Source organism: Melanostigma gelatinosum, assembly GCF_949748355.1.
Source record: "Melanostigma gelatinosum genome assembly, chromosome: 22".
Taxonomy (NCBI): Eukaryota; Metazoa; Chordata; class Actinopteri; order Perciformes; family Zoarcidae; genus Melanostigma; species Melanostigma gelatinosum.
Genome location: NC_136655.1, coordinates 1,483,525 through 1,511,008, shown reverse-complemented (window position 1 = coordinate 1,511,008; position 27,484 = coordinate 1,483,525). Strand labels below are relative to the sequence as shown.

The following is a 27,484-nucleotide window of genomic DNA, read 5'->3' as shown; positions in this document are numbered from 1 at the left end:
CTCAGCCCAAGTGTGCGCGTGCGTACGCTTGTGTGCGGCTGCATGCGTGAAAGGTTACGGCGAGGTGAAAGATAACATCAAACACCAGCGAGGTGTGTGTGGGCGTGTGCCCGGCTGTCCTCGCTCCCTGCAGACCGGTGCATGCGTGTGTGATTGCATGTTTGCACGAGCTTCACGGAAAGAAACCGCAAATTATGTTGCAGCTTTTTATTTGATTCTTTTTTTATGGTTTGTGCGGGTCCTCGCGACAGTGGCGGCTGCGGTCACGTGTGGGTAATTTCTCACTGAGTGTGCGTGATTTTTCACGCGCGTGCCCCCCCACCTCCTCCTCCTCCTCTTCCTCCTCCTCTTGCTCCTCAGCGTGGAGGTGCGGGGCCACTACTGGCTGTGTTGTTGCGGCACTGGATGGATCGAACTAGCGTGTTTGCGGGTGAAGCCTCGGGCGGTGCACGCGGAGGGAAATAAACAGGGATTTTTTTTTTTCGTCTTCTTCTTCTTCTTGTCACCTGCCGGCCGGCCGGTCACCTTTACAGTGACGACATGTCAAACTCAAACAAAAGCAAGAAGGACAAAGAAATCCTCGCAGAATACGAGAGCCAAGTGAAAGGTGAGAGCATTTAAAAACGTTTTGTAACATTTATGCCTTCTTTTTTTGCACGCGATCCGCTCGGTCACACCCACCTTTTTCTCACCTATGCACGCTCACATAAACCAGCCAGCACGCGCGCGCGCACACACACACACACACACCTGTCTGCCTGCATGCTCATGCGCTGATCATTCAGGGTGTGTATGGGAGCTGACACCTCACCGTGAGACGTCAGGATTTCTGGGTTCATCCTGAGTGCTGCATGGCGCCTGAGGGGGGGGGGATATATATGTGTGTATGTGTGTGTGTGAGGGGAGGGGGGCATATATGTGTGTGTGTGTGTGTGCGTGCGTGTGTGTGAGGGGAGGGGGGCATATATGTGTGTGTGTGTGTGTGTGTGTGTGAGGGGAGGGGGGGGCATATGTGTGTGTGAGGGGAGGGGGGGGGGCATATAAATGTGTGTGTGTGAGTGAAGGGGGGGGATATATATATGTGTGTGTGTGTGAGGGGAGGGGGGGGATATATGTGTGTGTGTGTGTGTGAGTGAAGGGGGGGGATATATATGTGTGTGTGTGTGTGTGTGAGGGGAGGGGGGGGATATATATGTGTGTGTGTGTGAGGGGAGGGGGGGATATATGTGTGTGTGTGTGTGTGTGTGAAGGGGGGGGATATATATGTGTGTGTGTGTGTGAGGGGAGGGGGGGGATATGTGTGTGTGTGTGTGTGTGTGTGTGGGTGAAGGGGGGGGCGTATTCTGCAAAGCCTCTTGATCTTCGTCCATGTGTGCAGGTTTTTTGTGTGTCTCTTGACCGTCTGGGAGTCTTTCTATTGGTATTCCTCTGAGGCTGTGTGTGTGTGTGTGCGTGTGTGTGTGTGTGTGTGTGTGTGTGTGTGTGTGGTCCCCATAGACTATCTGGGGGCATGATGCTAAACTGGGGACCTGTTTTAAAGGTGCTAATGATGACGAACTCGGCCTGAAATAGTGGTTGCCATCATGACCGTGGGACGCCCCCCCTTCCTCCTCCTCCTCTTCCTCCTCCCTCTGGCGCCATGGTTACCACCATCCCTGCTTCGTAGGAGTGGCGACTGGCACGAGTCAAATGACCTTTTTAGCACAACTCGTAGCCGGCTGGTTCTTTGTGACGCGAGCCGCCCGCTGTCCGCCCGCTGCAGAGGACTCACTTCAAAATGTCCGGAGATTCATCCCTTCTCCAGTCTGTCATTCCTGTGCAGGCTCACGCTCTTCCCTCTCCACATGGCTCCTCACACCTCCATATTCACTTGTCACCTCCGCCCACACACCACCACCAGTACCACTTTCACCGTCATCTAAAACGCCTAAAATCCACTTCTGAGTGAGAGGAGAGGCGTGTTCTTACGGGACTCTCCAGTTCAAATCGCCCGAAATTCGAGCTGCTTCATTCAGAAAAAAAATCTCTCGTTGCACAATTACTCTGCCTCCTCATCTCCTTCCCTTTCCTTCCTTTCCTTCCTCATTCCTCTTCTCCCCTGCTGTGCTTCTTCCTCGTCAGTGCAACACACACACAATGAAATCGACAGAGTTTGAGTGATTAAATGTAATGGAGAGCGTAACAGCTCTCATGTGTGCGTCTTGTTTACACACACACACACTCATACCTGTGTGTGTGTGTGTGTGTGTGTGTGGCCCTTGCTCTGGCGCTCTGCCCACACACACTCACATGGAAGTGACCGCTCACGTGGAGCCCTAGCGGGCCCTTCTCTCTGCCCTCCTGCCGGGAGCCCAGCGTATAGATCCTTGCGTTGTAACTATGTGCTTTCCAAGTCTGCCTCTCTGCTCTGGCTCCTGATTGGTCCGTGCAGGAGGTGGTGTGTAATGTATACACAGGAGGAAGAGGAGGAGGAGGAGGAGGAGGAGGATGAGGAGGTGGGGTCCGCTCGCTGAGGTGAGGTGAGCCTCGCTGGAAAAAAGAAAAGAAAAGGTAGCACCATGCAGAACGCTGACGATACATATTTGTGTACTCCTGATATTTTGGAGGATCACCTCACCGCTGTGTGTGTGTGTGACACCTCCTCCTCTGTCTGAAGGAGACGAGGAGCGCCTTAATGAGACAATGCAAATAGAAGAAAAGAGGAAAGAACAGAGCTCTGCAGGAGAGAGAGGAAGAGGAAGAGATGAAGAAGAGTTTCCTGCTGCATGCGGCGGCTGCTGCTCTCGTTTTGTGCCTGCGTGTGCATGCAGGCGTTTAGTGACCTCACATCTGCATACCTGCAGGACAAACTGAGGGATGGAAAGACGATAAAGTGACTCTTCATCGACTGAAATGTTTCTGGAGGGCCGAGTTAAAAAAGGCCCCCAATCAGTGTGTGTGTTTCTTGATGATCCAGCGGTACTCTAACCCCCCCCCCCCCCCCCGTGTCCTTGGACCTGGTCGGCATGGTAACGGTCACCTGGGGATGACGTTGCAAGCTTCCTGTTCCTGTGATGTCACACATACACACACACGCTTTCTCTCGTTAGCCGAGGGTTTGGACGGATCGTTGCCATAAGAATGAATGAGTGAACGACGGTTGAAGGCGTCACCAGCTGGAAGTGATGCTGAGAACGTTATTTCTCCACAGACCGTACATCAGAAGTGGACGTAGTCATCATGACGTCACTCATTAGTTTGTGAACTGATGTTTTGAAGCTTCGAGTTCGACGATTTTGCCGTCGCCATCTTGTTTGTTTTGCAACCAGTGAACAGGAAGTGACCATATCTGGACTGAGGAGGAGTGACGTAGAGACGCCGTATATGTCTCTGGTAGAGACCTGTCAATCACTGTGTAGCCCCGCCCTAAAGCATCCCCTGCTTTATGGTCTGTGTGACTCTAAATGGACCATAATGTACTAAATGAACATCATGCTGTATTGAAGAAGACTTGAAACTAGAGATTGAGACATAAACTCATGTTTACAATGTTTACTGAGGTAATAAATCAAGAGAGAAGTAGAGTCATTTTCTATAGACTTCTATACAACCAGAGGAGTCGCCCCCTGGTGGACACTAGAGAGAATGCAGCTTTAAGACTGCTTGCAGCGTCATGTTTAGTCCATGAATTCAGCAGTTTAACGCTCTGATTCGCTCCTCTGTTTCTGCTAAAACTGATCATTAAACTGGACTTCATCCAGCAGACAAAGTGAACTGCAGTCAGTTTGTATTTTTTAAATACAAGTTTTTAACCACAAGTTATTTCATTGTCGTATCTCTCAGCCCAGACAAGTTAAATCTGGATTCATGGTCCATTTCTGGGAGTCTTTCTAGACGTATAGTGAGCATACAGTTGAAATCATTTCACTGCTGGAGCTCAGACTCTTTGAGGAGGAAAGTCTAGACGCCGGTCGTCTCCAGGTGCTGATCACTGTTCGGTTCTTGGCATTGAATTAATTTTTCCTGCTTTAAATGGTTTGTTGTCTTCATCTTTACAATACGGAGCCTTTTTGGGGATCCGGCCCAGAGCTGCACATAATCTCACTAATGTGAAGCTACAGAGGCGATTGAAATAAATCTCATTTGACTTTGTCGCACCAGAGAAGACGTAACAGATCCAGATTTAATCCGCCGTTGTTGGACCTGCAAATATCAAAAGATTTCATGTGATTTTAAAAAAGCAGCAAAAATGTGCTTTTATTTATATGAAAACGGTGCAAAAATGTCTCTTTGCACACCAACAAATAACCTTGAAATTGATGATTGTGCATCCTCCTCGCCGGCTTCACGCTTCATCCTTTGCGGTGGTCCAGCTAAAGCAACAAGTGGAGCTTTGTAGAGCTCTCAGATCCAATCAGCCCGGAGATTTCACCAGACGAATTCCTTCTGCTGGCTTTTCTTGTCTGCGTACTTTTCCCACCATGCTACATTGTGCCGAAGCCGACCGGAGCTGCTCTGATCAAAGGGTTTGAGTCTTGTCTTGAGGGGATGTTACGAGGACGCACAAGGAGGTTTCTAAGAAGCAGCGTTTCAGACATCAAAAAGTTTAAGTGCGGCGGATGTCCTCCTTTCACTTTCAATCGCCTGTGATCCAAGGAGAGGAGCGCGCTGATAGAATCGCTGCTCCGCGCTGGGTTTGCTTCAATAAACCTCCTTTTGCTGCAAACAGCAAACCTTTGTTTCACTCGCTGCTCTGCTGCAGCCGGCCATTGTGTTCATATCAGTCAATCGGACAGTCAATCTGATTGTTTTCTTCATTAGTTGAGGGATTGTTTGATTTATGAATTGGTAGAAAATGGTGAAAAAATGCAAATCATGGTATCCTGACACCCAAGGTGACGTTTGTATGGTTTTTGCTTGAAGTCAATCACCGCAAGTGATTTTATGAGATTGTATTACCTTTCTGTACATGGCTGTCAATATGGAGATGTTTGAGCTGGTGTTTAGCAGCTAACAGTGCTAACAGCGCCAACAAAGGCAACAGTGCCGGCAGAGCTAGAAGTGTGAACCTTGGGGGGGCGGAGGACCCCATTATTGGCTGTATGAGCGACTTCGCCATCGCCATCTTGGATTACAGTCGTCGCCATGTTATTTTTTTCTCAACCAGTGAACAGGAAGTGACCATATCTGGACTGAGGAGGAGTGACGTAGAGACGCCGTATATGTCTCTGGTAGAGACCTGTCAATCACAGTAGCCCCGCCCTAAAGCATCCCCTGCTTTATGGTCTGTGTGACTCTAAATGGACCATAATGTACTAAATGAACATCATGCTGTATTGAAGAAGACTTGAAACTAGAGATTGAGACCATAAACTCATGTTTACAATGTTTACTGAGGTAATAAATCAAGAGAGAAGTAGAGTCATTTTCTATAGACTTCTATAGAACCAGAGGAGTCGCCCCCTGGTGGACACTAGAGAGAATGCAGCTTTAACAGACTTTTGCATCAGCTTCACTCGGCAGAACCGGCCACAAGCTCCGTAGCTAACGAGTGAAGAATCCTGCACATGCTCAGTACCGATCGGTTAGCGAGCGACTTGTTGTGTAGCATAAACGAGCTCAGCTCTACAGCTGGGGCTGAATGTAATTGAATAGTTGCCCTGCTGGTAGCGCTCAAGGACCAGTGACTACAACTCATCACGAGGGCGACATGAATGTTTGCACAAGATTTCTTGGCAATCTTTGATAGTTGCTAATATATATGTTTCAGTCTGTGCCTCTGGAGCGGCTCTTCCTCCTGGTGGTGGGTGTTCCTCTGAAGAGGAAGTCTCACCTCATTTTGTCGACAGTGAAGTTAACGTCTCTTTGATGTGGCGTCTGAAATCCCCCACGGAGATCATGAGTGGGACTTTTTGCGAGGAAGGCAAAAAAAAGACGAGTTTGTTTTATTCCACAAGATTAAATACAGAACAAATACATCACCACAGAGAATAGAAGCTCTTTAGTTACTTTATATTGACTGATGCAAGTAAAATGATAAACTGTTATTAGCAATCTGGAAATTAGTTAAATATACGGCAGTGAAATAACGTGAAAACCTCGTCAAACAGCCAGTTGTACCAATACATATGTGCATATAAAGAGGAGCATGTAAGTAAAACATTAAACTTCTCTAATAAAGGGACAGATGCTCCAGAAACTGGACATTTAAAAGAGCCAATGACTCAAAAATAAGACTTCATATCCAGATGTTCAGTAAGAACCACAATGTACACGATAAAGTACTATCTAAGGTACGAGTACCAGAGCATTGATTGAGAGTGAGCAGAGTACGTTAGCACATCGTAGTGTTAGTGCTTCTGTGCTACGCTATGCTAACCAATGCTACTTCTATCGTTGTCTTTTTAACTTGTTTTTTGCTGCTGAATCACTTTGACATCCTGATAATCCTTCAAACATTGCAACCATCCATGGCTACTTGCAGCCCAACACTGAAAGGCTCGACACCAATTCACAGCAATGATGAAACCTCTGACCGCTGGGATGCCACAGACTATATTTGGGACGTCCCGTGTGGTCCCGACAGCCAATCACAAACGAGAATTCTTTTATTTATGTGTTTCGGAGGACGCAGAGCAGTCGTTCATTTAATATGAAAGTGTTGCACATTCACACTGTGTGAGAGAGAGCGACATGAAATGGGCAGCCATTTTAAATTAGAATCAACACACACACACACACACACACACACACACGAGTTTCATAGACTTGTGTGGACCGGGACATTTGTTCTATAGAGATCTATGAAGCATATCGTGTGTGTGTGTGTGTGTGTGTGTGTGTGTGTGTGTGTGTGTGTGTGTGTGTGTGTGTGTGTGTGTGTGTGTGTGTGTGTGTGTGTGTGTGTGTGTGTGTGTGTGTGTGTGTGTGTGTGTGTGTGTGTGTGTGTGTGTGTGTGTGTGTGTGTGTGTGTCGATGCGGCAGATCCAAGCTCTTGTCTTCACCTTCCTCATCACATGCTTCGCACGCAGTGTGTGGTTGCCTAGACAACAGGTAGTGGAGTGGACAGGGTCCCCTCAGGGATTGGTGTGTGTGTGTGTGTTGTAATTGTGTATTCTGTACCCGCTCTCTCTCCCTGCTGCTGCAGATAGATCCAGCTCTGAAACGGCACGACCAGCGAAGCGTGCAGCCAGGCATTACAGTGTGTGTGTGTGTGTGTGTGTGTGTGTGTGTGTGTGTGTTGTAATGCGGTCAGAGGATGTCTTCCAAGGTGACTCCTCGGAGAAAGAAGACGGACCGTCTTCATCAGTAATTATAAAGGATTAAAAAGAGAGCGAGGACGTGCGGTGCTGAACAGCTGATTTAACGGCTCCGTCCACAGACAGAAAATGAAATACTTTATGTTTGAAACACGATAAACATTCGTTCTGTTTCCAGCTCCTCCAACAGGAGAAGAATCTCTGTTTTATGTGTGAACTGAATATCTTTGTGTTTTGGACAAAACGAGCTCTGAGAGGTCGTGATGAACATTGTTCACTATTGTTATAAATATATATCATAATAATCTGTATTTGTACGGCACATTTCATACAGATGTTGTAGCTCAAAGTGCTGTACATTTAAAAATAAATAAAAACATAAAACCTTCCTTTTACAGATGAAATGAATAAAAGTCGTCTGAAGAAAGCGTGCGTATTACAAACACATTTGAATTGTTATTTAAAGACGAATAACAACCGGGAAACGTTTTACATTTAAAGTGTTTAAATGCATAGAAGGTCATTTAAAAGAAGCACGTGTGACTGTGTAGACGTTCATGTTCCGATGAATCCTACTGACTTTTCATCTTCATTTATTTGTCATGGTGCACAATGAAAGAGGAGAAAAGGTTCGTTTTCTCTCTAAAACATAGATACCAATAGAATGAAATGGTCTGTTAGTTACTTCACGAATACTTACAGCGATGAGAGAGAAGATTCCAACCACACAACCACATTAAAATACATGAATAGTTTCTATACCTTTTCTTTAACTGCAGACTTTATTTACATGAAAGAATTATTCCGTCTTTTCTGCACTTTTGCTATTTAGTTTGCTCTTGTTGATACAAATCACCAAAGTGACAGAAAATTGATGTTGCAGCAGAAACAGACGTCCGTCACTCTCACGTAGATAACTGTTCAAATCACACAGACGTCCTGCAGTTTATATGTATGAACTCATTACCTGGATCTATATTGATTGATCAAGTCTGTCTGTTTCCCTAAAGACCGATTCGAGGAAATGAAACCAACCAATCAATAGAAGCACTGTTGATTTCTTCTCATGGAGCTGACATGAAAACTGTTGTGGTTCAGTAAATGTCTGCCATCAGTCATCCTGGTGGAGGTTAGAGAGCCGCTGTCACTCGGCAGACATGACAAAAAAAGATTCACCGATTCAACTTCTTCACTCCCGATCTGGAGAACCGATCAGATCCCAGCGTTTAATCAATGTGTAAAACAGACCTGTCTACAGTGTATGTAGAATTTTCTGGCTGTAGGACTCATTTTCTGGTTGTAGGACTCGTTTTCTGGCTGTAGGACTCATTTTCTGGCTTTAGGACTCGTTTTCTGGTTGTAGGACTCGTTTTTTGGTTGTACGACTCATTTTCTGGCTGTAGGACTCGTTTTCTGGTTGTAGGACTCATTTTCTGGCTGTAGGACTCGTTTTCTGGTTGTAGGACTCGTTTTCTGGCTGTAGGACTCGTATTCTGGTTCTATGACTCGTTTTCTGGTTGTTGGACTCGTTTCCTGGTTGTAGGACTCGTTTTCTGTTGTATGACTCGTTTCCTGGTTGTAGGACTCGTTTTCTGTTGTAGGACTCGTTTCCTGGTTGTAGGACTCATTTTCTGGTTGTAGGACTCGTTTTCTGGTTCTAGGACTCGTTTTCTGGTTGTAGGACTCGTTTTCTGGCTCTAGGACTCGTTTCCTGGTTGTAGGACTCGTTTTCTGGCTCTAGGACTCGTTTCCTGGCTGTAGGACTCGTTTTCTGGCTGTAGGACTCGTTTTCTGGTTGTAGGACTCGTTTTCTGGCTCTAGGACTCGTTTCCTGGTTGTAGGACTCGTTTTCTGGTTCTAGGACTCGTTTTCTGGTTGTAGGACTCGTTTTCTGGCTCTAGGACTCGTTTCCTGGTTGTAGGACTCGTTTTCTGGCTCTAGGACTTGTTTCCTGGCTCTAGGACTTGTTTCCTGGCTCTAGGACTTGTTTCCTGGTTGTAGGACTCGTTTCCTGGTTGTAGGACTCGTTTTCTGGTTGTAGGACTTGTTTTCTGGCTGTAGGACTCGTTTCCTGGTTCTAGGACTCGTTTCCTGGCTGTAGGACTCGTTTTCTGGCTGTAGGACTTGTTTCCTGGCTCTAGGACTTGTTTCCTGGCTCTAGGACTTGTTTCCTGGTTGTAGGACTCGTTTCCTGGTTGTAGGACTCGTTTTCTGGTTGTAGGACTTGTTTTCTGGCTGTAGGACTCGTTTCCTGGTTGTAGGACTCGTTTCCTGGTTGTAGGACTCGTTTTCTGGTTGTAGGACTTGTTTTCTGGCTGTAGGACTCGTTTCCTGGTTGTAGGACTCGTTTCCTGGTTGTAGGACTCGTTTCCTGGTTGTAGGACTCGTTTTCTGGTTGTAGGACTTGTTTTCTGGCTGTAGGACTCGTTTCCTGGTTGTAGGACTCGTTTTCTGGCTGTAGGACTTGTTTCCTGGCTAGAAGACTCGTTTCCTGGTTGTAGGACTCGTTTCCTGGTTGTAGGACTCGTTTCCTGGTTGTAGGACTCATTCTTCTCTTTGTGGAGGTAAAATTAAACATAAATGTTGCAGCTATTTTGCTGCCACGGACAACCAAATTGTCCGAAGTGTCTTTGTGCACGGTGACCTCCATGTGTTTGTGTTTGTGTAGATGTTCGGGCCCAGCTGGTGGAGCAGCAGCGATGTCTGGAGCAGCAGACGGAGATGCGGGTCCAGCTGCTTCAGGACCTGCAGGACTTCTTCAGGAAGAAGTCCGAGATCGAGACCGAATATTCCCGAAACCTGGAGAAGCTGGCGGAGAGGTTCATGGCCAAAACACGCAGCACGAAGGACCATCAGCAATACAAGTAGGACGGAGAAACCGAAGCGCAACATGTTCGATGTTTAAAACAACAGAAGAAATTAAAAGTGTATTTTCCTCTCCTCCAGAAAAGACCAGAACCTGCTCTCTCCTGTGAACTGCTGGTACCTGTTGTTAAACCAGGTGGGTTCCTTTAAGACCCTCTTATCATAATACATATGTAAAACATTATACATCCCTCCATCACCCCCCCCCCCCCCTCTCTCTCCAGGTGAGGAGGGAGAGTAAGGACCACGCCACCCTCAGTGATCTCTACCTGAACAACGTCATCTCTCGCCTCACTCACATCAGCGAGGACTCCGCCCGACTTCTGAAGAGGGTGAGCTCAAAGACCTTTCACTCACCGGACCACTTCCTCCCGTTCACTGGAAGAAATGCTCTATTTCCTCTCCTTCGTTTAATTAAAACGTATCTCCGAACACTTAAAACCTACTTCAGGAGACAACGTGATAACAGCAGCATTGTTTTTATATGAACTGTTTATTTTTGATGTGTTTTTTAAAGATGCGGGTCTTTGAACAGCAGTCGGTACTTTTCTGACCGTTAGGAGGGTCCGAGGCTCCGATCGGCCTCTCTGTCGGTTCAATGTGTCTCCTTATTCTCAGGAGGGAGGAGCTTCTGACACATCACGGCACCTCCAACGAGCCGTAATTAAGAGGACGTTGAACTGGCAATGAAAGCCAAAGGTGTCGCTGTAAATGTTCAGACCTCGGGACGCGCTGTGCAACAGAAGGGAAAGAGAAGGAGATCTTTGCTTGTTAACTTAATGTAGACGAAAACAAGTCCTCATTCGTTAATATGTGGTATCTTAAAGTACTGAAGTATTATCAGCTAAATGTACTCAAAGTAAGTACTCTGTTTTCTTAAAATCTAAATACTGTACATGTAGTCAAGTAGAAGTATGAGGTGGAAGTACTACTTAGTACCTTGAATGTACTTCTCTTCCTCTCGTTATTTATTTGTTCCTCCGGCTTCTTTAAGTACCAGAGTTGATTCGAATGAAAAGTAAAGTCAGTTTTCCCCTGAGGTCCGTCACGCTTCCTCCCAGTTTAACGAATTACACACACACACACACACGCACACACACACTCTCTCGCACACACACACTCTCTCACACACACACACACACACACACACACACACACACACACACACACACACACACACACACACACACACACACACACACACACAGGAAAGCGCCTCTAACTTTAGCTCAGCTTGTTCATTATTAATCTCTCGTCTTTTATTCATACTGACTAAAGTGCAGCTATAACCAGTCAGACTCTTACAGGAGCCCCCCCCCCGTTAATATTATAATATAATATGAATGTGCCGCCACATTACTCCCCAAAAGTGGTGGAGAGATGTTCTATCTCCAGCGTGAGAGTAATACTACTGTAATACTACAGTAATATTACTGTAATACAAATGTAATACTAGTGTAATACAAATGTAATACTGCTGTAATACTGCTGTAATACTGCTGTAATACAAATGTAATACTGCAGTAATACTGCAGTAATACTGCAGTAATGCTGCTGTAACACTGCAGTAACACTGCAGTAATACTGCAGTAATACTGCAGTAATACTGCTGTAATACTGCAGTAATACTGCTGTAATACTACTGTAATACTGCTGTAATACTACAGTAATACAAATGTAATACTACAGTAATACAAATGTAATACTGCTGTAATACAAATGTAACACTACTGTAATACTGCAGTAATACTGCAGTAATACTGCAGTAATACTGCTGTAATACTGCTGTAATACTGCTGTAATACTACAGTAATACAAATGTAATACTACAGTAATACTGCAGTAATACTGCTGTAATACAAATGTAACACTACTGTAATACTGCAGTAATACTGCAGTAATACTGCTGTAATACTACAGCGACACGCAGGTTCGATTCCAGCCGGGGACGTTTGTCCTCCGTCTCTGTCCAATAAAAGGTGAAATATCCAAAATAGAATGTACTTAAAGTACTCGTTGAGACAGTGTACAAGAAGTGGACGTCATCACTGCGACGTCACACATTGATTTGAGTTTTTGAAATGTCCCTTGAATCCCCTTGAAATGTGCTTTAAGAGGCATTAAAACGGAAATACTCCAGTACAAGTACCTGAACATGCGAGTACATGCAGTGATGATGTTTTTTCTGTGTTTCGGCTCCTCTGTTAGAGTAAAGAGATCATCTTCCAGCTTCAGGAAGACCTCATGAAGCTTCTGAACGAGCTGTACACCGTAAGTGGACGTCAGCGGGTCTTAGAAACGTGTTTTAAATGTATTTTTCTTGAATAAATACTCTCTCACAAAGCATCAAACAGAAGGTGGAAGTTTCTGTTCCCTAGGTGATGAAGACGTACCACATGTACCACGTGGAGACCATCAGTGCGGAGACCAAGCTGCGGGAGGCGGAGCGCCAGGAGGGCCGCGTGAAGGGCCTGTCGGGGTCGGGCGGCGGCGTGGAGCCGGTGTTCGGCCTGCGGATAGAAGAGCGCCACCAGAGACGCAACGCCGCCCGCAAGATGGAGAAGATGAGGGAGAAGGTACGTCTCCATGTCGAGGGTCTCGTGTCCTTCTAGTTAAGGAGCCAAGGAAACATGAGAGGAACCAAGGAGACTTATATAAATATATCAAACATCTTACTAGCTTCCTGCCGACACCTCGGCGTGTAAATCTCTGAGAAACGATGAGCTGAGAGGATCGTAACGGTGTTTCTTCCTTCATCAGAGGAAGGCAAAGTACTCTGAGAACAAGCTGAAGACTCTCAAGGCCAGGAACGAGTACCTGCTGACTCTGGAGGCCACCAACGCCTCCGTGTTCAAGTACTACATCCACGACCTGCCCGACATCATAGACGTGAGTGCTCCGGTTTAAACTCATTGGCTGAGGAAGAGTCACCTGTTGAACGTGATGATGAAGATACATAGTTGTGGTTGAAGCAACGATAATGGTGTTTTATTATTATTTGTGTTATTATTCAAGGTGCTTTATGATTGTGTGATGCCTTCTATCGTTTCCTCTGTCCTCTGTCCTCGTGTCCTCGTGTGTCAGTGCTGTGACCTAGGGTACCACTCCAGTCTGAGCCGGGCTCTGAGGACCTACCTGTCAGCCGAACTGAGCCTCGAGGCCTCCAGGAGGGCCGGTCTGGAGGTGCTGGAGGGGGCCGTGGAGGGCCTGGACCCGGCCCGGGACCGGCAGCGTCTGCTGGGCCTCTACCCCACCGCCTTCTGCCCCCCCCTACGCTTCAGCTTCCAGGCTCACATGGGCGACGCAGTCAGTGCACCGTACCGACCACATGCTTCTGGATTGTTTCTCTAGACTTATATTAATGAATTATCATTATTATTATTATTATTATTACATACATTTATTAAATATTCATCAAGAGAGAATTTACATTCTATCTCAATTTTTTTTCAGCCAGAATATTAATATTTTTGTGACACACTCTGACTTTCTTTTTTTCAAAATAAAAGCTTTTAGCAAAACAGTCAAAAATATTCTGATGTGGACAAAAGTTCAGCTGAAAAACGCTGAATTGAATATTCGTTCCACAAAGATCTACATCAATGAGTCGCTTACCAGAGACAGAAATGACACGACATGTTCTTTGATCCAGAGCTCCTTAGCATTATTGATATGAATGGATTTTTGGGTCTCAGAAAGTGGTGGAACACACGACACACACACATCACTAGAATTACACTGCACTACCTCCTCTTCTCCGTGCTGTCCGATTTCACCCTGTCGTTGTTCCACTTCCTGTCAGGTGACCCAGATTGCCTCCCAGCCTCAGCTCCAGGCGGAGCTCACCCTCCGCCTCACGCAGCTGCAGACCCGCCTGGCGTCCCTGAAGATCGAGAACGAAGAGGTTGGGACACGCAAACGCACACAGAACGCTTCACAATCCATCCCCTCAGAGACCTTTAACGTCTGGAGAAACCGCCCTCCTTCAAATCAGAACGTTCATCTGACAGCGCGACACTCGATGAACACAGTTCTGCTCATTTAAGAAGTTTTCATGAAGCAGATGTAGATCTAAAAATAAACCCGTGACTCGCTGCTGTTAACTCGCCCTGAAGGGCATAAACACGCTGAAGCAGTCCAGATTAATGAGCTGCGTCTGCACGACACACACACACACACACACCCACACACACACTTAAACACACACCCTGGTTATCAGCAACAAATAACAACACTAAGTACAAACACACTTTGCATATGGAGAATGCTTAAACAGCAAGTTGTGCTTCAACACACACACACACACTTAAACACACACACACACACACCTAAACACACACAGACCAACACACACATACACACACACACACACACACACAGACGTTGTGGAAGAGGAAACAATCCGTAACTCGTGATCCATGAAGCTGTGACGATAGAAATGTGACGGGGAAACATTTTGAACTCGTACATATCGCCATGAAACTTCCCAAGTTCATTACTGACATTAAGATGATTATGTTTTGTATTACACGTTTTATGAATTATGTTTAAATATGCAAATGAGGCATGATCTAACGGTACGTTTTGGTGAATTTAGCAGAAATCTGCAGAAGCAAACAGACAAAGTAGTAAAATAAACACATAAATGTGTATTTTGGATGTTTTCTTCCCACCAGTCTGAAAGAAGAGAAAATATCTGAAGTGCACGACGAACAGTGTTCACACGCAGCGCTGCGTCTCAGCAGGAGGACGTGTCGGTGGAGTCATTCAGAAACCAAACGTGCTCCATGCTTTGCTGCAGCAGTGATGATAATACATTCAACTTTGATCCCAAATCACCATCGTTCATCAGGCCTCGTATATTTCACATCATCTGTGATTCGGGGTTTTTATCGTTGAAATGAAAACGTAGAGAAGAAGATCCTCTGAATGCTCTAAAGACATGAAATGTCTAATTGGTTTTATTAAGAAAAGAAAAAAGGTTTTTAACTGATATATAATACAATAAATACATTTTTAATAAAGTGATTCATTGGATTAAATTAGACCTTTTCTTATGAACGTTCTTCATTAATTAATGTAACTCGTCACTTCTGCCTCAAACGCCAACAGATATGGATGAAAGCAGAATACTTCGTTAGATTTGAACATGTGGTGAATGATAACATCTCTCTCTGTTTAATGAACGTTGAGTTTTGGACGTAACAACGCTGGAATGATCTGAAATGTTCGGGTCACGTTAATATAAGTCCACGAACAGGTCGACACTAATAATACGAGGGTCGCCGGATATTCATCTGGTGCAGTGAAATATCAGCTTTAAATGTAATGAATAAACACGAGCACGTTGATTCAGAATTTAAATGTCAACGTTATTCATGAAGCTTCAAACTCTTTACTGCAGCCGCAAAACGTTTTATGAAAATATGAGACATAAAAGAAGAAAATGATTGGGATGTATGGATAATCCGGTGAAGGTTGTGATCTTAAGAGGACGTTATTAAAGCGTGATTGTTGACATCCCTCGACGTTCGTGTTTAATGTGGTGATCCTGTGATATTTTAGAAACCTGCAGGATCTTTGCATGTTGATTCGTCAGGTTTCCTTAAAGCGCTCCCCCCCCCCCCCTCCAGGTGAAGAAGACCTGGGGAGCGACTCTGACGACCCTGCAGGACATGTCGGTGCTGGAGGACTTCGACGTGTCCCAGAGCTTCACCCACAGCCCGTCCTCCGAGTCCGTCAAGTCCAGCGTGTCGGACGGATACTTGAACAAACCGAGTCTGGCCAAGAAACGAGCCAACCAGCAGGAGACGGAGCTCTTCTACTTCACTGTGAGCACATGTGGCAGCGTTTCAGTGCTCGCTTTCATCCCGTTACACTCATATTTACAGCTGACTTCATGTCAAAGTGCTTCGATCATTTGTTCATTGTAAATATTTAATGATGTTTTTAAAAACTTGCTGACTTTGTGTGTTTTATTTTCTAAATCCTCAGAAATTCCGCGAGTATTTGGAGGGAAGTAATCTCATCTCTAAGCTTCAGGCCAAACACGACATCCTGAAGAAAGCTTTAGCAGAAGGTGAGACCAGCAGGAGCCTGAAGGCATCATAGTGTAACTGAGCAGAGCCTGAAGGCATCATAGTGTAACTGAGCAGAGCCTGAAGGCATCATAGTGTAACTGAGCAGAGCCTGAAGGCATCATAGTGTAACTGAGCAGAGCCTGAAGGCATCATAATGTAACTGAGCAGAGCCTGAAGGCATCATAGTGTAACTGAGCAGAGCCTGAAGGCATCATAATGTAACTGAGCAGAGCCTGAAGGCATCATAGTGTAACTGAGCAGAGCCTGAAGGCATCATAGTGTAACTGAGCAGAGCCTGAAGGCATCATAATGTAACTGAGCAGAGCCTGAAGGCATCATAATGTAACTGAGCAGAGCCTGAAGGCATCATAGTGTAACTGAGCAGAGCCTGAAGGCATCATAGTGTAACTGAGCAGAGCCTGAAGGCATCATGATGTAACTGAGCAGAGCCTGAAGGCATCATAGTGTAACTGAGCAGAGCCTGAAGGCATCATAGTGTAACTGAGCAGAGCCTGAAGGCATCATAGTGTAACTGAGCAGAGCCTGAAGGCATCATAGTGTAACTGAGCAGAGCCTGAAGGCATCATAGTGTAACTGAGCAGAGCCTGAAGGCATCATAATGTAACTGAGCAGAGCCTGAAGGCATCATAGTGTAACTGAGCAGAGCCTGAAGGCATCATAATGTAACTGAGCAGAGCCTGAAGGCATCATAGTGTAACTGAGCAGAGCCTGAAGGCATCATAGTGTAACTGAGCAGAGCCTGAAGGCATCATAGTGTAACTGAGCAGAGCCTGAAGGCATCATAATGTAACTGAGCAGAGCCTGAAGGCATCATAGTGTAACTGAGCAGAGCCTGAAGGCATCATAGTGTAACTGAGCAGAGCCTGAAGGCATCATAGTGTAACTGAGCAGAGCCTGAAGGCATCATAGTGTAACTGAGCAGAGCCTGAAGGCATCATAATGTAACTGAGCAGAGCCTGAAGGCATCATAATGTAACTGAGCAGAGCCTGAAGGCATCATAGTGTAACTGAGCAGAGCCTGAAGGCATCATAGTGTAACTGAGCAGAGCCTGAAGGCATCATAGTGTAACTGAGCAGAGCCTGAAGGCATCATGATGTAACTGAGCAGAGCCTGAAGGCATCATAGTGTAACTGAGCAGAGCCTGAAGGCATCATAGTGTAACTGAGCAGAGCCTGAAGGCATCATAGTGTAACTGAGCAGAGCCTGAAGGCATCATAATGTAACTGAGCAGAGCCTGAAGGCATCATAATGTAATGGAGCAGAGCCTGAAGGCATCATAGTGTAACTGAGCAGAGCCTGAAGGCATCATAGTGTAACTGAGCAGAGCCTGAAGGCATCATAGTGTAACTGAGCAGAGCCTGAAGGCATCATAGTGTAACTGAGCAGAGCCTGAAGGCATCATAATGTAACTGAGCAGAGCCTGAAGGCATCATAGTGTAACTGAGCAGAGCCTGAAGGCATCATAATGTAATGGAGCAGAGCCTGAAGGCATCATAGTGTAACTGAGCAGAGCCTGAAGGCATCATAGTGTAACTGAAGTGAACATCCGTTGGTTAGCCGTTAGCGGTGGTGCTAACGTTACTAGCTCTCCTCCTGTTGCTTTAAACACTGATTGGTTGTTTACAATGAAACATGATCAGAGATCAGAGAGTAGAAACACATGTTCTACTGAGTCAGTAAAACTTTATTTACACTGTGATGGTTGACGTTGAACACAGCCTTTGAATCCTCCGTCTCTGTTTCTCTTACAGGATATAAAGCTGAACTCCTGACCACCAGGTATGACTTCATGTCACGGTGCATATTTCATCTTCACGTTTTCACTCTTTATTCTTGTTTTTATGAAGACTTTGTTTTTCTTCCTGCTCATTTTCAGCCGTGGGCGGAAGAACTCCCACAGCAAACACCAGGTAGAGCTCCACTGCTGTCAGGTTGTTTCTGGGAACCTCTGACGTCATTTATTTACAATTCTATAGTTCAGTCAGAGCTGCATACTCCAAAAACATGAAAGTAAATCACTGATTCGCCAATTTCTTTTATAAAAACTGCCGATATTCACAGCCGAAATAGTTGATTTCTCGCCTAAAAAATTCTCAGACGGGAATTTAGTGATGAAATGGCCAGAACTTTCTGTTTTTGGGTCGCTGTTGTCGTGACCGCAGGCCGTTCCAGCGCTTTGCATTGTGGGATACATTCGGCGAGGTAGACTGGTTCAATGTATGCTGGAGATTTTTTCTCCAAATCAGTGCGACATCCACGTGTTTTTGGCACAAATGGCAGTAAACTGCGGAATCGGTGTACGGATTATAAAATGTTTTTTTCTACATTTTTCTTAAGCTTCATTTTTTTTCTGAAGAATTACATTTAATATGTTTGTTTTAAATAAAAAGTTGAACTGCTGTCCTTTAACCCTTTAACTTGTACAGTTTTTAGCTTAAGGTTTTTGTTTCAGTTTTTTTTTCTTACGGTTAACTTCTATCCTTCAACTATCCTTCGTCATTAATAACAAAAGATTGTCTACTTCTGTGTGAACCTGCTGAAAACGAGGTCGAAGAGTCGATAAGAACTTAACAATCATAACGAATCAAATCGAAACAATAAGGATTCTTAATTGTGTCCTTGATGACTTTATTTATAGGATTCAACTAAAGCCATACCGCTGCTTGTGGAGAGCTGCATCCGCTACATCAACCTACACGGTGAGTTTAAATATATATATATATATATATATATATATGTATTATTATAATATAAAAGCATATTATGGATTTGAATTGCATTTATTTGATGGTATTAAATGTAACCTGCAGACTCCCTGAAAACCTTTTGAGTATAAAAATGTGCGGTATAGATTTACAGCTGTGGTTTAGAAATGTTCACAGAATTCAAGAAGTAAAAATAAACCTATTTATTTTATTGATCTGTTTATTGTCGACGTCATGATTGCATCACAGTGTTGGCTGGAGGCAAACACAACATCTCCACATGGAGAATGAATACATCTCGTTGTGTTGTTGGGTGACAGAATGAAAGGATGAAGTCTGTTTTAAAGAGTTCATTCAGATTCAACAAAGTCACACAACAACATAACGCAGATCAGCAACTCCTGTGACTTCTCAGGGAAAGTCACTGTTTTGCTGAATGGAGTCTGGAGGCCTTGAGAGCTGCAGCTGATATCTCTCGGTGTCTGAAACATTGCTCTGCTCTAAAGATGACATCTCTTTAGTCTGAGGTTACTGCGACTAACTGACGCTACAGACGCAGCTAAAGACTCCCGCCGTCTGCTCCCAACAGGTCTTCAGCATCAGGGCATATTCCGGGTGTCGGGATCTCAGGTGGAGGTCAACGACATCAAGAACTCCTTCGAGAGAGGTGAGAACGTCACCAACAGACCCACGGCTTCGGGTGGCTGAGGATGCGGTTTGACTCGTTGTTGTTGTTGTCGTCGTCGTCGTCCAGGTAACGACCCGCTGATTGACGAGGAGAGCAACCACGACATCAACTCGGTGGCTGGAGTGTTGAAGCTTTACTTCAGGGGTTTGGAGAACCCGCTGTTTCCCAAGGAGAGGTTTAATGACCTCATCTCCTGCGTCCGTGAGTCTGCAGCAGATCTGAGCACACGCACGCACATGCACGCACACACACACGCACACGCACGCGCACGCACACACTCACACACACGCACGCACACACGCGCGCACGCAGACTAAACAATAGTCTGAAATGTCGGGCGCTCCCGATCCATTGAGAGCTTTAACATCTAACAGCTACCATTGTAGTGCAGCTAAATAGCTCATGTAGCTAAGTCTCTTGCTGTATATGTGACCTTAAACATAAATGAGCGTTCCTCTGATGTAGAAAGACTCACTTCCCCTCTCAGCCTCTTTGTGTTAGCTTCCCTTTAGTGTGTCTTAGTCTGTTGTTCACTCATCTCCCCAGCAGAGCGGTCGTTGTGTTTCAGACGTCTGCGTCTCTGCGCTGATTGGTTCTGATAGTTCTGATGGTGTTCCCCTTCAGGGATCGAGAACATGTACGAGAGGGCGCAGTGCATCCGGAAGATCCTGCTGGGCGTCCCGAGGGCGACGCTGGTGGTGATGCGTTACCTGTTCGCCTTCCTCAACCAGTGAGTATCCACTTAATTCAACATAAATACACAACTTTACATTGATGATCATTTACTTCCATTCCACAGAATTGTTCTCAATTGTTACTTACTTACCCACTTACTCAATTACTTGCAAACCTACTTGGTTACTTACTTAATTACTCCCTTAATTACCCACTTACTTTCTTGCTAACTTACTTAATTACTTGCTTACTTGCTAACTTGCTTACTCCCCTACCCACTTACTTACTTACTTACTTGCTAACTTACTTAATTACTTGCTGACTTACTTACTCCCTTACCCACTTACTTACTTACTTGCTAACTTAGTTATGACTTGCTTACTTGCTAACTTAATTACTTGCTAACTTACTTACTCCCTTACCCACTTACTTACTTACTTACTTGCTTACTTACATATATAATTGCTTCCTTACTTACTTACTTATATACTTGCTTGCTTACTTACTCCCTTACCCACTTACTTACTTACTTGCTTACTTACTTACTTATATACTTGCTTACTTACTTACTTATATACTTGCTTACTTACTCCCTTACCCACTTACTTACTTACTTATATACTTACTTACTTGCTTACTTACTTACTTATATACTTGCTTGCTTGCTTACTTACTCCCTTGCTTACTTGCTTGCTTGCTTACTTACCGGTACTTATATACTTACTTACTTATATACTTTCTTGCTTGCTTACTTACTCCCTTGCCTACTTACTTGCTTACTTACTTACTTATATACTTGCTTACTTACTCCCTTGCTAACTGGCTTACTTGTGTACTTACTCAACACAATAAATGTATGGAAAAAACCTTTCCATTCATGATAATTTCCCTCCATTTCCCAGAATTGTTCCCACGCGGTTTTAAAGCTGAGGCTCGGTGGGAGAGGCTAAAGAAGTGCACACTTAAAGCTCGTAGAGGTGATAGAACTGGAGTGCGATGGACCAGCTTGAACATGTCGGTGCTCCCGTCAGCAGCCCCGTGAAGTGCTTTTAGCTTCAGTGTTATCAAACCAGCAGCTTCACTGTCGAGGAGACGGAGAATAGTTCTCTTTCCATCAGTGTTTAACTTCCTGGTCCCTGCGAACGCCGGTGGCAACGTCACAGGAAACGCGACTGAATGTGGAAATGTTCCGTGTATTTTAACATCAGCGCTCTGTGAAGCAATAATTAGATTTGTTAAATGCTAATTCATTGGCAGGAAGTCCGCTGACGTTGTTTTACAGCACAAGAGAGAAAGACTGAGTTGTTTCTTTCGAGGAAGAGTTTCCTGCACGAGAGTCTTTTAAACCCTCCGTTCAGCGGTACGTTGCATATTTCTTATCGAGGGTTTCTTTCCTGCGGCGTGAATAAAATCTGTGCAACCTCAGCTGAAAGGTTGTGTAAGATAATAAACCATAATAGTTGATAAAAGTATTGAAATTGTGTCATACATTTTGAAAAATACAAAAAATCTCAAATGTGTTTGAGTAAAATTAGTAAACACATTTTTCTTAAACATGAACAAAATATTTCTCAACACAACTGACATTATTTGAACGATGTGCATCTTATAGTTTTGACATTATGCTAATTTGTATATGTTGATAGTTTCTCCTCACCTACACTGTGACAGAATAAATGCTTTAGATATTGAGGTTTTTATTTCAGATTGTTTTTAAAACTCTGTTTCTAAAGGACTAGATCCAGCACAGGGATGGCGGACTCTGCCACTTAAAACTACTGTACAACAGAGACAATTGAAGAATGTAAATACACTGATTGCTGGAAAGAATATCGATCATAAATAGTATGTTTCATTCTGCCGAATGTTTCAGCGTTCCCGCTCTGTTCCCCCCCCCCACAGCCTCTCCCAGTACAGCGACGAGAACATGATGGATGCTGGGAACCTGGCCATCGTGTTCGGGCCCACCCTGCTGCCCACGCCGGACACGCTGGACCAGGTGGCCTGTCAGGCGCACGTCAACGAGGTCGTCAAGACGGTCATCCTGAACCACGACAACATCTTCCCGGACACCAAGGAGCTGCCCGGCCCGGTTTATGAGAAGTGTATGACCGGAGACCAGTACTGGTGAGTTGGTTCATCTGATTCTCCTCATTCTAATATCCTGATGTTGGTACCAACTCTCCATCCAGATCAACCTGCTGAACCTTTCGGTAGCTTCAGCTGAAGCCTCATTGACGTCACAGGAATGAAATAATCGCTGCTCTGTAATTACATTTTTTATGATGGTGATATTACAGAATACCCTTGTGGACATTCAGCAGGACAAAGACAGAATACGCCTCCACTGGGGGCGCCAGAGAGTCCGTTAAATCCTAGTGGCCTGAGAAAATTCAGGTTTTTTTCAGTCTCAAAGTAACACAGCGATAGTTCTCTCTACATCCACGGATTCACTGCAAACAAGAGCTGCTAATGGATCATTCGGCGCACTTTTAATGGTGTTAATTAGCTAAAATGTGAAAAGATATCGGTTAAAAATACACCTACACTTAAAAAAGCCACTAAACACTACCAGCTCAGCTTCAAACAGCAGACACTCAGATAGAGACCAGCTGGGGGACATAGAGGAGCATTGGTGGTGGAGACCAAAAGAGGAGCAAAAAGAGAACATTTGACTGAACATAACTGAGTCCAATCTCAACACAGACATGAAACACACTTTGATATCATTCAGTGTGACTTACACTCACCAAAGATATCTTTGTCTCTGATGTCCATCAAACATAAACGTCCAGGAATCCACTTTGAAAGCGTCGAGAATAAGACGCTGCAGAACTTGTTGAGAATGTTCAGGTTTCTAAGTTTTCTTCCGTTTTAAAGTAATGCAGTGATCGTTGTCTGGATGTGCTGCAGTCAGGAGCTGCTCATAGATCATTCTGCATTCTTTCTATGCTGCCAATTTAGGCTGAAATCATTTCCTTCTTACAATCCCCAAAACAAAGTGGCCCACAGTGTCACCTTCACATGTCTTCCTGTTGATCTGTGCGGCGCGCCCGATACTGTTCCCTCAGACTCTTGATGAGCAGCCTCGTCTCCATCTGTGCAGCCTCGTCTCCATCTGTGCGTCCTCCCTTTTGTTCCATGTTGAATGGACAGCGTGTCGATCTGAGCTCCTCTTCCTCTTCCTCTTCCTCTTCCTGCAGCGAGAGTCCGTTCAGCGAGCCGGGGGCGCTGGAGGAGGCCGAGCCCGACGGCGGCACCGAGACCCAGACCAGCGACGAGGGTACGCCTGACCCTCACTCACACACTCTCACACTCACACTCACACTCACACACACACACTCACACACTCACACACTCACACTCACACACACTCCCTCTGTGTGTGTCCTGGTGGAGAGGGGTTGCTACGGCAACAGCAGCCATGGAGACCCCTCCCTCCCTCCTTCTCTCTCTTCGATTTATAGAAAAGACTTGTTTCCATGCTCTCCTCTGATTGGTGGATCTGTGGGCGGAACAAAGCCGCATGGAGACGGCTGATTGACAAGCTCAGGTTCACCTCTATTTCCCAATGTCTGGCTCTTATCTTCCTCCTCCTCCTCCTCCCCTCCCTCCCCCTTCTCTCTCTGGCAGAGGGCGAGGGTGTGGAGGCGGTGGCGAGGTTCGACTACGGGGGCCGGTCGGGCCGCGAGCTCTCCTTCAAGAAGGGAGCGTCCCTGCAGCTCTTCCAGCGAGCGTCACATGACTGGTGGGAGGGGCGGCACAACGGCAACCGCGGCCTGGTGCCTCACCAGTACATCGTGGTGAAGGACAGGCGAGTGCCACGCGCTGTTATATATTGCATTTGAGTTGGTTTCTGTGCAGGTTTGGTGGATTAAAGTAAACGTTTTGTGGTATTTTACCTTTAAATATTAAGTATATATATATATATATATATATATATATATATATATATATATATATATATACACATATATATATATATATATATACATATATATATATATATACACATATATATATATATATATATATATATATATATATATATATATATATATATATATATATAATTTAGAATAATAAAATAATGCAAATAGATCCATACTGTTTTTGAGTGTACGTGTATTTAAAATGTCAAGATTAGTTTCATATGTATATACATACATAAGTGGCTGGTTTCGTTGGGCCGAGGGAGTCACTGACCCTCCACGTTATCGATCTCTTAATTGATTAATTGGTGCGTTTGTGTGTCTTCAGGCCCGACGTCATGTCGGAGACGCTCAGCCAGAAGGCCGACAGCGACGGAGGAAGCAGCAGCACCGACGACAAGCGGTCCAGGAGCGAGCTGAGCTCCCCGACCGACATCAGACCGCCAGAGACCTACAACAGGTCCGTCATGTAAGACAGACCTCCGCCATCAGCGCAGAGAGAGCGCTCGACTGTTCTCTCGCCTCTAAAAATACCTCGTGAACCTCATCACGCTGTCGTCACTCCCGTCTCTCATGTGACTCCCTCAGTCACTGCTCACAAGTATCATTAATTCATACACATCAAAGAATCCAGTCAAATGTCATCAATACACATATATATATGATTCCATATTCATACCCTTAACTGAAGTACCAATACAACCATTTTAATACTGTTCATACAGAGTATTACAAGCTAAACGTACTTCAGGTATTTAAAGTTCTCCTTCTGCAGAGTTAGTGCTAGCATCAAGTTACTCGTGGAGCTACTTTAACTACTTTATATCCAGTAAGTTTAGTCCAGTGGATTCATCTTCAACAGTTTATTGAAATTGAATTGAATCTTTCAATATCACTGTGCTCATCTTCATCCTCATCCTTATCTTCATCCTCATCTTCATCCTCCTCATCCTTCGTCTTCATCCTCATCCTTTGTCTTCATCTTCATCATCCTCCTCATCCTTCGTCTTCATCCTCATCCTTCGTTTTCATCTTCATCCTCATCTTCATCCTCATCTTCATCCTCCTCATCCTTCATCTTCATCCTCATCCTTTGTCTTCATCTTCATCATCCTCCTCATCCTTCGTCTTCATCCTCATCCTTCGTTTTCATCTTCATCCTCATCTTCATCATCATCTTCATCCTCTTCATCCTCATCCTTCGTCTTCATCTTCATCATCTTCATCCTCTTCATCCTCATCCTTCGTCTTCATCCTCATCTTCATCCTCATCCTTCGTCTTCATCCTCATCATCCTCATCTTCGTCCTCATCTTCATTCTCATCTTCATCCTCATCTTCATCCTCATCCTTCATCTTCATCATCCTCATCCCCATCTTCATCCTCATCTTCATCCTGATCCTTCGTCTTCATCTTCATCCTTCATCTTCATCTTCATCTTCATCCTCATCCTCATCTTCATCCTCATCCTTCGTCTTCATCTTCATCCTTCGTCTTCATCATCCTCATCCCCATCTTCATCTTCATCCTCATCGTCATCCTCATCCTTCATCTTCATCATCCTCATCCCCATCTTCATCTTCATCTTCATCCTCATCGTCATCCTCATCCTTCGTCTTCATCTTCATCCTTCATCTTCATCTTCATCTTCATCCTCATCTTCATCTTCATCCTCATCTTCATCCTCATCCTTCGTCTTCATCCTTCATCCTCATCTTCGTCCTCGTCCTCATCCTCCTCATCCTTCGTCTTCATCTTCGTCCTCGTCCTCCTCATCCTTCGTCTTCAATGACTCGCCGTGAACCCGAGCAGCTGACTCTACTTCCTGTTTACAGTCACAGGAGGAAGCGGACCGACGGTTTGTTCCGCCGCCCCCTCGGCCGCTCCAACGACAGCCACTGCCACGGTAACGGGGGGGTGATGGAGCGCAGCTCGCCGCCGGTGACGGGTCACTTCAGCCCCCGGGAGCTGCTGCTGGGGCGGAGTCAGGGGATGACTCCGCCCCTCGACAGCCCCGAGCGCCGCCGCCGCTCCGCCGCCGCGGTGACCATGACGGTGAGCCGACACGATTCGCTGCGGAGGCCGGAGGACACGCCCATCCGGCGCTCGAGCAGCGGGCAGCACGGCTTCAGTGACTCCCATCGCTCCAGAGCCCTGGACCCAGACTCACTGGCTCAGGTACACACACACACACACACACACACACACACACACACACACACACACACACACACACACACACACACACACACACACACACACAGGTGATGGAGGGTGGAGAGAAGGAATGGGCCGCCGACAAACACGTCCTCTCGTTAAATGGCCATAAAAATACTATATATCAACATTATTTTCCACTTTTACCGAGTTAATTGTTTATTACCAAATATCAATACCAAATGTTTATTCAGTTTCAGAGTTTTAACCCTTTAAACGCCAGGTTTTGAGATGATGCGACGTTTTAATTAAAAAAACAAGTTTTTAGGCTTCTGATTATTAAAACCCTTCAAAGTTGTTACCTTCTAACAGCCTGTTGCCTTGTTTTGATCACGTAGTGTTGAGTGTGTGTTAGATCAGGTACTCTGTACTCTACCTGTTCAGGTACTCTGTACTCTACCTGTTCAGGTACTCTGCTCGGGTACTCTGCTCGGGTACTCTGTTCGGGTACTCTGCTCGGGTACTCTGCTCGGGTACTCTGCTCGGGTACTCTGCTCGGGTACTCTGCTCGGGTACTCTGCTCGGGTACTCTGCTCGGGTACTCTGCTCGGGTACTCTGCTCGGGTACTCTGTTCGGGTACTCTGTTCGGGTACTCTGCTCGGGTACTCTGCTCGGGTACTCTGCTCAGGTACTCTGTACTCGACTGCTTTTCTCTGGTCCTGCAGGACATCGAGGAGACGGTGACGGTGGCTCTGGGGGAGTTGAGGCATGGCTGCCGGCCGGCCCCCGACGTGGTGCTGGACACTCTGGAGCAGGTGAAGAACGGCCCCGCCACCAGCTGCTCCTCCGAGTCCCCCAGCCCCCACAGCACCCCCAGCACCCCCGGGACCCCGAGCCCCCTCAGTCCTCTGAGCCCCATGAGCCCGCTCCCCGGACCTCCGCCGGGACCTCCCAGACCGGCAAACCCTTCCCCCGACACCCTGGGCTCCTTTAAACCGGTGGCGGCTGCCCGCATGGGGGCTCCGCTGCGGCCCCCCGCCCTTAAGCCCAAACCCGCGGTCCCGCCCAAGAGCAGCACCCCGCCGCTGCCCCCGCCGCTGGACAAGTCCTGCACCATGTGA

At 45.7% G+C, this 27,484-nt stretch overlaps 1 protein-coding gene across 1 annotated transcript; it reads left to right on the top strand.

The window, feature by feature from the left end:
- Positions 1-540: 540 nt before the first annotated feature.
- srgap1b (SLIT-ROBO Rho GTPase activating protein 1b) lies at positions 541-27,484 on the top strand (the record flags this gene model as incomplete). The annotated part of the gene is made up of 23 exons (XM_079294245.1): positions 541-607; positions 9,907-10,102; positions 10,185-10,239; positions 10,328-10,435; positions 12,312-12,374; positions 12,482-12,679; positions 12,864-12,992; positions 13,188-13,409; positions 13,906-14,007; positions 15,737-15,934; positions 16,098-16,182; positions 17,957-17,984; positions 18,082-18,115; positions 18,844-18,904; positions 19,500-19,577; positions 19,665-19,799; positions 20,223-20,328; positions 22,176-22,400; positions 23,477-23,556; positions 23,907-24,087; positions 24,534-24,674; positions 26,041-26,383; positions 27,089-27,484. 23 exons carry the CDS (start codon positions 541-543, stop codon positions 27,482-27,484), a joined length of 3,231 nt encoding a protein of 1,076 aa, XP_079150371.1.